General features: G+C 29.7%; 1 protein-coding gene across 1 annotated transcript in view; it reads left to right on the top strand.

The window, feature by feature from the left end:
- Positions 1-9,049: 9,049 nt before the first annotated feature.
- Positions 9,050-10,384, top strand: part of LOC116773020 (protein turtle) — a 113,171-nt gene continuing 111,836 nt past the window's right edge. The window contains exon 1 of the mRNA XM_032665379.2: positions 9,050-9,347. Coding sequence (XP_032521270.1) covers positions 9,272-9,347 — 76 coding nt within the window. The 5' untranslated portion in view covers positions 9,050-9,271. The remainder of the gene's footprint in view (positions 9,348-10,384) is intronic.

The raw sequence follows: 10,384 nt of genomic DNA, 5'->3' as shown, positions 1-10,384 counted from the left end.
ATTATAACGCATACGTTATATTTTAAACCGTAACATTTTCTTAATTAACTTATATTATGTACACGTCCAGGTCGGGAGTGTCAAATTATACCATAGAATATATTTAAATAATATTGGTATTTGCTCTGTATATTATGGTTTTCATAATAGGATTTCTAACGATATTCGAGACTTTACAAAGTAAGAAGCTGTAATTAACAACATTAAGGATTAACATTAAATAACTTAAAAGGTGTTTAGAGTTCTTGTTAAAAGGAATCTTTGTTTCAGACATTCAAATATGAAACTAAGGGTTCTGACTTAAATGATCATCTAACTTACTTTATATTGTACAATATACGAAGTGCTTTGCAAATTATAACTCAAAGTACTTCATTTAAAAAGTAAATCAAATCAAACCGTATCAAATAAGATGTGGCAAAATAAACGGATGACCATTTTTTGACAAATTGTGTGGCGGGTAATAAAGATCTAGAAAAACGTATTCCTTGGTATTTCACAGCACAGCCGTTCCTCATTGAAGTTCACCCCCATTACTCAGGTGTTTTAGTTCAGGCTCATTCAGTAATCAAGGAAATTGGTGTGCGCAACATTACGATGAAGCTGGTAAACATTTATCAAGCTTAATGTATAAAAAAAGACATCCAGAGTGCGTTCAATTTATTAAGACTCTGTGCCAGCTGGTACTTGTGTCAAATGTTATCTTGGTTTTGCCTAAACTTGTATCGTATACAATGAAAATATTATTTAAACAAAGAAAAATAAAGTAAGATGTCAGTTATTTTATTAAATCTTGTCTGTAGATTGGTCCACAGTAAATTCAGGTGTTCTCATAATTCCCTGTCTTTATCTGTGAGCCACATTTCAAAAAAGGTTATTCAGTCGTATCATACACATTGTTACACATATAAAGATGGTCGTGAGAATTTCTTATCCCATTGAGTAAATCATTTTTCGCTTTTAATATAAAATGAAATATTATTAATAAAATATATAAATACAAATTTTAAGAAGATTATTTATCAGAAAAATAAGTATAAACAAACTTGACCTGTGACATAGTTTTGTATGTTTAGTGAAGTCATATTATCAGAGTTATATAAGCTAATATAAAACAAAGTCACTTGCATATGCGCCAACGACACATGCACAAAGGCTGGCAAATTGGAAACGTCGCGACACGCAGCTAGCAGACGTGTTATTTGTAGTTTGTGCGTGGTACAAATTGTAAGAGATTTATGATGTGTCGGCCATGGGACATTATATGGCTGCCGAAGGATATTGTGTCGTGGTTACAATCAACGAAGGTCATTTTTGAACAATAAGGTCATTTTTTATTTATATATAAGATAATATTTTTAATTGAGACGTCGGTGAAAATTTCTTATCTGTTATTTTATATAACACGAAAAACAGGGAGCCCGCTGTGTCTCTTGAATTGCTAACTGGGACGAAAGAAAAATGTCCTTCCATTGTTTTCTTGCCATCATTTAAACAGATGGCGAAATTTTAGATGAAGGAAAATTAGAAAGGGTACGTCTTTAACTACAATAATACACCCACGTATATTACTACTCGAGTCAGATCTTAGGATGTTGTTGTGGTTTTTCCCAATACTTTTATTATTTTCTTTTATTTACGTTATATTTATCCAATTTTGTTATTAAAAAAAGATTATTATTACTATTATAAGGGGAACTTCGATTAATATTTCTGTTGAAATATACAATTGTATTAAATTTTTTTCATGCAATTGCGTTGCAAGTAAATTGATTTAACCGCGGGTCCTCTGTTAATACAATTATATTCTGCAATTTTATACTATGCCTCTTGAAATATTAATATTGGGTTACCCAGCGTCTTATACAGGAGTTAGTTATGTACACTTCGTATGTAGTTACACTGAAAAACTGCAAGCTCATATTTCTAACTAACTAATCATAAACTTGGAAGAAAGGAAGTGGTTAATTTAAAACTTGGTACAATTAACAAGCACTTCAAGTTATGGTTAAAGTATTTATTTACATGATGAAAAAATAATTTATTAAACAACATTAAATCCAGTCTAACATTTAATTAGTTTAATATGAGGCTTTTTGTTACAAGAGACCATCTCTCACATAAATCCTATTAAGTCTTCGAGTATTATAAAGAAAATTCATTAGTTCATTTATTACGATTATTTAAAAACTGGTACATTTTTTTGTTTCTATTTTGCTTCATAAATAATATTGTGTACAAAATTAAAATTTTTAACAGATTGGTATTTCTAAATATATTTAAAAATTTATTAAAATACGTAGATTTTTAAACATTTTCATGTTTAGAATGTTTTAAATTAATATTTATTAAAAATACAGTTCTTCAATTCAATATTAACAACCATTTTATTTGCACACTTCATAGAATCTGCTCCATTCATAATAATCCTTTATCATATCACTAAAATATTACAGAACTCATGTATGTAACAAACATAAACAAAAGATTCGTACCATCCAATTTATAAATTGAAAATATCTTTAAGCAATCTACTGATGACAGTTTCTACAATTGCTTCTATTACGAAAATATCCCCCGGGGATATAATTTTAATTGTGAACAATATGAAATATGAATAAATTTACCGAGACCTAGGAAAAAATATCTTATTTTTTTACGATTGATTTCTTTAGGGACTGATTTATTCGGTACATATTTGTCTTGTTTGCAATACATTTATTTAAAGTCAGCCGATCACTTTGTATTATTTCACACTGATTTGGCAGGTCCAAAGAATTATCGTTAGTTTTTATGTACTATAGAAAGTTTTATTATTGAAAAAGGAAAATTAAAGACTTATTTTTGTTATTTACTTCTTAAAATATTATATTAATTCATAAAATATATGTAGGTTGAGAACTACAAATGTAAATGTACGCGGCTTCCCATGTCATAATCTGTCTGTAAACGGAGATATTCGACTGCTTTTCATAGAGTAATACTCTGTAATCTATATCTGTACGGTTTAAGACTAGATTTTTTGCTGTATATCTCTGTAAAGAGGAATAACTTTATTGTAGTACTTATAAAATATACAATAAACACTAAAGAAATAAATAATTTATGAAGACTTATTGATTGAGACATTAGTTCTGTGACTGATTATCCTGGTTTTACTTTTGCTGCTATAATTTTCTGAGATTTCATAATTCTTCCCAACTATATCTATGTTCATAAGTGTCATACTATATTTAATGTATGAAAGCCCCTAGTATGAGTTATCGTCTATTAGAATATTGATTTCACCGTCCATTGCTATACGATACGGAACTATCCAATAAGGGTGCACTAACCTAAATTGAAAGTGTCACTCTCGAGCGAGATGCATCTCACGTGAAATACATTTGTAGCATTCAATTCATCCCGACTACCTTTACATAGACAGGGAATACACCAAAACGGATTTTCAAAAAAGTCAAGATATTAAAAATACTTTTTATTTGAAACTCTCAAGAATTAAATATCTTGATGAAGAAAATTAATATGAAAGTTCCTCTGCTTGTTCTCTATATGTATATTAAATCTGATTTATCAACATTAACTTTCTCGTTTGTCATATCGGATTTAACGTTGCTAGTGCTAGTGACTAGCAACGTTAGCACTAGCTAGCACTAGTGACTTGTGAAGTGTTTTTATTTTTTATCATGAGTGTAAACTAAAATATCATAAGTCCACCGCCTTATCATTAGAACGATGTCATATAGCTATCAGCGCATTGTCTGTGAAACTAAATGTCCATGGAGATTTTTAATCCTAACTAAGCTAACCACACAAAAAATTACTTTCTAGTTCGGACTCCGTTCTGATAAAATATAGGTGATGATTATAAAGCATTTAAAAACATTGACCATAAATGACAACTATTATAACTTGAATTCAAATTAAATTTCATTGAATGTTTGTTCTTGATAATTATTATAATGAGGTCCGTTTGGGAAAACGTTATACTTCCATTACGTGAGCCAAATAATTACAGGTTATTTTACAATGTTAAATGATCAGAGTGATGCATTTTGATGTTACCGCTGCGGTTTACGTTGGACATTAACTAATCAGAATAATTGGGCGCCAGCTGTCGATGAAATTTGGAAGGATTAAATTACCGAAAACTGTTCCAATATTCTAAGGATTACCAATAAAATAATGAGAGACAATCCTTTAGACATTTTAAAATGAAGTTTGAATGTTACTGAAGAGTTATGAAAAGTATGTAATATATGTTTTTCATAAAAGTATATATAATCTGTTAATAGACATAACGGCAACTCGAACCAGATTACAACATTTCTTTTAACAGAGTTGATTGAGCTGTCATACCCTATTCAGATAAATTTATTAAACAGTCACGTCGTGAAAGATATTTTTTAATCGTGTATGCTTGAAACGTATAATATGTATCTTTACGTAATACTTTAAATTCTTGTGTTTGTGTCCTCGATGTTTCGATTAATCAGCATTGAGTTAATTCTCTTCACACTTTGCCAGTGAAAGGAATTTAAGGGTCTTGATTAGTTAACAAATTCATTCCCGGATTCCGTATTAACGTGTTTATGAAACAGACAAAAACATCTTAATGAATATATCAGACATAATCACGTTATTTACTAATGCGAAAAGCCTCAAAATTTAACAAATCCTTACAAATATAATATTATTAGGATAGTTTTGAAAATTGGTTCCTAATTGCTTAATGTAAACCTATAAAGTACGAAATTAACAGAAGCATAAGATTGTCATAGTTTTAATGTTTGATAGAAAAAATTAAGGAAAAGTATTTGTTTGTTTTCTGCCTTTGTTACTGCTATGATTTCTTTCACTAATTGCCAATGTAATTAGTTGTTTGGGAACATTGAACAACAAACTTCTACAAGATTAAGTATTTGTTATAAACAAAGAAATATTATATGAAGTCGTAAATACAAAACTATGATAATATTGGGATGAAAGAAAATGTTTGATCATGAGCTATTTAAATTTATATGGTAGGATGAGTATGTTCAAGTGTTATGGAATACTAGTCCTTATTGTTTAGGACATATGGTCTTAATCGGTTGTATGGACATTATACCGTTCATTAATATTCGACGCTCGATGCGGTTGGCTTATTCGCTTCGTTTTTGCTCAAAATGTCCTGCTATAGAGGTCGGATTTCGTTGTTCCCATAGACTAATTAATCCTAACAGAGACTACCAATGTAAATATGTGTCCAAAAGAAAATAATTCATGCCCAAAAAACCATATTATTTACATGCAACAGTAAATATAAAATAAAAGTAAATGAATTAATGAAATATTAAAGTAAGGCAGAAGTACTGTTTTATAAAAAAAATTGCAGAGTTTGGTTATATAATAATAGATTAGGCATGAAGTATTTAAAAATACATGTATCAGAATAGATATGTCGTATTTTCTGTATTTTAATTTTTAAGAATGAAATAAGATGAATATTTTAGGGGAAATTTATCTAGTGTGGTTCGGTTTCAACATCTAAGTTGGATAAATGTTTTGGAACCGAATTTCAAACGAAGACATATTGATTGATACGTCTTCAACGTACCAAGAGAGAGTGGAGATTATCATATGCAATTAATTGTTCAATAGTTACAAGATATCTATAGTGAAGTGGGTGAGTTAAATATTGAGAGTTGTTGTATTAAAAAAAATACATTTTCAAATATTAATTTACCATAAGTTTTATTTTGGAATTTTTATCTCGTTAGTAATTTCCTCTTATTATATATATAATATAATAATAGTTTTTGAGACAAGAAAAATAAATCTTTATTTTTTTGTTTAGGTATTGTATATATATGTATGTTTTGTAATATATTTTGTTCGTTTTGTTTATGTATATATTTTACTAAACTTTTCAAAAATTCTGTTTCCTTAAATTGTACACATATTATTTTACTCCGTCAAAGTCTTGAAACCGAATCATGACTTGCGAAATATAAAAATGTAGAGACATTCTTTGATCTTTCAACATTCACTCCAATTAAAATTATAATCACTTAAGAACTTTTAGTCCAACTGAGCAAGACTTTTCTTTAATGGATCAAAAATATTGTTTTTTACATTAACACTTATTTAATTGTCATTTCTTCAAGGGGAAGCTTAACCAAGTAATCAAAGTGATTGTCACTTTTATTTGTAAGAGAAAAGGATGGGTTTGCTAATGACTACATTTTTTTAAAAGGGAACATCGTTATCAGGGAGCATTTGTTGTCCTTTAATACGGCAAAGGGAACCAGGAATAATTCTTTAGAAACGGTAACTTGAAACGGCGCACACTAACGAGAAGGTTCTGCAAAAATCAAAGGTTTATTTTGATGTAACAATAGATTCAACGCACGAAAAACATCGGAAACCGGGAGTGAGCGGATAAATTCGTACAACTTCAACGAATTTCATCAACATTGATTCTCAACTAACGGTGAGGGAGCTAACCAACAATGAACCAATATACTGAAGTAACGAACCGAACACGTTCAATTTCTTCCCATTGCACAGATGGCGACAAATTTAAACAACCACAAACGATTATCACCCTTGCTTGTGAGCAACTTCAAAGGAAACCATTCAGTTTTGAATGTATCAGACGTGTTAAAAGAAAGTGTAATCTACTTAGGACTTAGACTTGTTTTAGCAAAAAAGACTGCGTTTATCCTAATTGAGTGCTTTAGTAAATACAACATTATTCTTTAATTTCAAAGTTGCCATTTCAATTGGGAAGATGAAATGTACCTGAAACTGTAAAATTATTAAGCGACCACCTCGCTCGCATCTAAAATGTAATTCAACATTTCTTGCTTAAATTTTATAAAAATAGGTTCTTAACTGCTTCAGATGTAAATTACCGAAATCCTTGGATAGAAGCCAAGTGAGTATCAAGGGTTGTTGCATAATGTAATAGTTGAGAAGGTTCTTTTCATAGTTTATTATTTTGGAAGCGCTTTGAAGCGGACCGGACTGCAATTTGTTGTACACTTAGTGACGGCATTACTATGCGAAAACCAAATTATTTAGAGGGAATTAATTAAAATTATCGAGAATCTATTATTATAGATAATCCGTTTGTTGCCCGGATGTTCTGTATTTTGGTTAGATCAATTTTAAAGCATTTCACTTTCCGTTTCCTCGTTAGTACTTAAGTGAATAAGACGATAAAAAGCAACTCAAAATATTATTTGTATATAGTCTGTCATGTATAAGGGCGTATTAAAATACAATGTACCTTTTTAATAATTAGAATACGGTTATTTTTATATAATTGTTTACTCTCATAATGAGTTCCTTAATCCCGCTCGCTTGATAAAATTCACTTTGTCCGTTACTTTATATTTTGGACGTAATTGCGTTATCTTCGTTCCATTTATTCTTTTATTATATTTTAACAATTACCTTTTTCTTATATTCAACTTTTGTAAGCTTGAGTGAATTTACGACGAGGGCTGTACGAATTCACAGTGTACTTGCGTAAGACCTCTTTACCTAAACGATGGTACGTATACGAAAATACTGGAAAATATTGACAGAATTATTCATCTTTTCATAATAAAAATTTAGTAAAATTACGTACACTAATTTAATAATAACATAGAACAGAAACTGCTCTATATAGTTGTTCGTTTCATTTTTAAAACAATGTGGCGAAGATTTGAATTGAATTAGGTTTTACAGAATCTCTTTTAGAAAGTATGAGAATTACGAAGAGATCCAAGCTTTAGCAAATAAGATATGTAAGCGATTTTATCTCAAATAAATTATGTGTTCGTTAATTCAAGAATTTCTGTGATAAAAATATTTATCTATTAAAGTTTATATGAGATTTTGTGATGGAAGAGGATTAACTCCATGTAAAATTTTAAACCTCCAAACAGATCAGAAGCCGTTCGATTTTTAAATATGATATAAAAAATACAGTATTTGTCGAAAACTCCAACATGTGAGGTAAAAAATGCTGCGACTGTAAAAAGTGATCGCTTTTAAATATGACGCTCAAAAAAAATAATATTAGTTTAATTTTTCGTAATAACACAAAATACAAAGCAATCAGCTGTAAAAGTTACCATCGATCGTTATTGTTAAAAACTTGACATTGTACTTAATTCTGATCTAATTTAGAACTCCTAAAATCCTTAAAGTAATTTCAAAGCCCATTACAAAAACAAGCTTCCATCTACAGCTAATTAATTATCCAAATTAAACCTCTTTACAAAACAAAGCTATCGACATTTCCCAGGTCTTGTTCTAATGCCCATAATTTATCAGGTGTAAAGACCGTTTGAAATATAATGGCCAAGGTATTATATATTATGATTTTTATTTCTATTTTTCGTAAATGTATCAATTTTTTTTTTATTCGATTTGTAATCGAATTATAGCGTACATATTATTATTGGAAGTCTCTTAATATTCATACCTCATTTTAACCATTTCTTATTGATATAAAAATGTTAAGAACCCTTACCAAAAAGTATATAGAAAATGAAATTGAACATGTTTTGTCTGTTTATATAAGAAATGGAAATATTTATCGAGACTAATGAATTCATTCAGACCGGAAACGAGACCGGAAATCGTCGCAACAAAAAACTATTTTACCTCACCCTGGCTGTTTATAATCAAAACATTCGAAATTCGAATTTCAAAATTTCAAATTGCAATTCTACACCGCTTTTCATTTGACGCGTACGTTGCACGTTCGAGAATTGAATTTCGAATTTGGGGAGTCTGACATCGACAATGCACTATTTACGTTACCGCCATGTCAAATTTGTATTCGCTGTGTTTATAAATTGGATTTATAATTTTAATGATGGTTTAGGTATTGCCTGAAATATATTCTTGGTTTATTATAAATATTGCATGTAAACTTCAATATTTTTAAATTTTATCTTGGTTTACAATGTAATATTATAAATTTTTGTTAACATATTCCACAAATGTAGATTTAATTTTTTTTTGTAAATGTACCTATATGAACGATGTTTTCTGTTTCAGATGTCTTGACCTCGTCAAAAATTATTGGTTATTCTAAAATGTCATACGAACATCTAACTTAAGCAAGACAGTGTTTTGATGGGGTGTGTACTTTATTAGAATAAAATAAACTGTGCTTCGACGTACGTATTTTGTGTACAGTATGATGGGTAGCCTGTGATGAGGCTGCGGACATCGTGATATCTGGTTTGTGATGTGATGTGATGGTGTTGTGTTCGTGATCATCATGCCGCTAGCGTTGTGGCGATTCATCGCTTCCACTGCGATCCTTGGTGCAACAGTCGCGATGGCAGCTAAGAATGGTATGTTTTTAATTATAATTTAGGTTAAAAAATATTTATATACATCCAGATATTTTGGTCATTTCCCCCCAATAAAAAATAATGCCAGCAATACAATACGAATTTGCAATTTATTTAAAAATTTCAATAGCTTTCATTTGGATTAATTTACTTGCGAGCCAATTTGTGTTCATTGCAGTTATATAAAAACGAGCATCCAATCAAATTAATATGTATTGATTTCAATATACGTTTGAAATTATAAATACATATCTACATATTTATATCAGAATAAATTCAATATGAAAATATTTAAGCAATCCAAAGACAATATACAAAGGCGGCCTGAAAAAAGGGTTGTAAAAACTTGGCCAAGTCGGGAACAAGAGTCGCGTTATCAACAATGTTACCGTTTTCCTAAGATAAACGTTTGGAACACACTAACCCGATGTTTTGTAACTCATTACCCACAGATTGACAGCACACAAGCCAAAATGTAACCAAACTCAACGGCCTAAGATCAAAAATGGCATATTTCGCGTCAATGAACCGTATTTTATTGTAAATCTCACCCAAGACAGGCACCATAAAAATTCGAGTCTTCCTCTTTAATTCAGCTCATGGATTGCAAACTTCCACGGTTGAATCGTTATAGCTGGGTGAAGAATGTATTCTTTATAATTTCTCGATAACTCAGCTCTGCAATGGACGGTGGATGCATTTTAAGTTTTAAGCTTTACAAAACAATTTTCTCGGTGAAATATTTTTTTGCATTTTTTATTTTTCTCGAATAATAATTGCTAATGAATTGTAAAAAAAAATCGTAGTATATATTTACGATATGAAAAATGTAATTAATTACTTTTACGGCGTTCCTTTTTCTCCGAAAGTTGTTTTTTATTTATTAAATTATGGAATCTTTTGAAAATGTTTATGCAAAAAAAAAAATACTATGGTATTACACTTATATTCCAACATTTGCTTTAAACATAATGAGATCTAAGATTTTCGAGAGTTTTATTCATTTTATTTTTTAAAATAATAAAATCCGCGTAGTA

Source organism: Danaus plexippus (genome assembly GCF_018135715.1).
Source record: "Danaus plexippus chromosome 18 unlocalized genomic scaffold, MEX_DaPlex mxdp_35, whole genome shotgun sequence".
Taxonomy (NCBI): domain Eukaryota; kingdom Metazoa; phylum Arthropoda; class Insecta; order Lepidoptera; family Nymphalidae; genus Danaus; species Danaus plexippus.
This window is presented reverse-complemented; position numbering and strand designations above follow the sequence as displayed.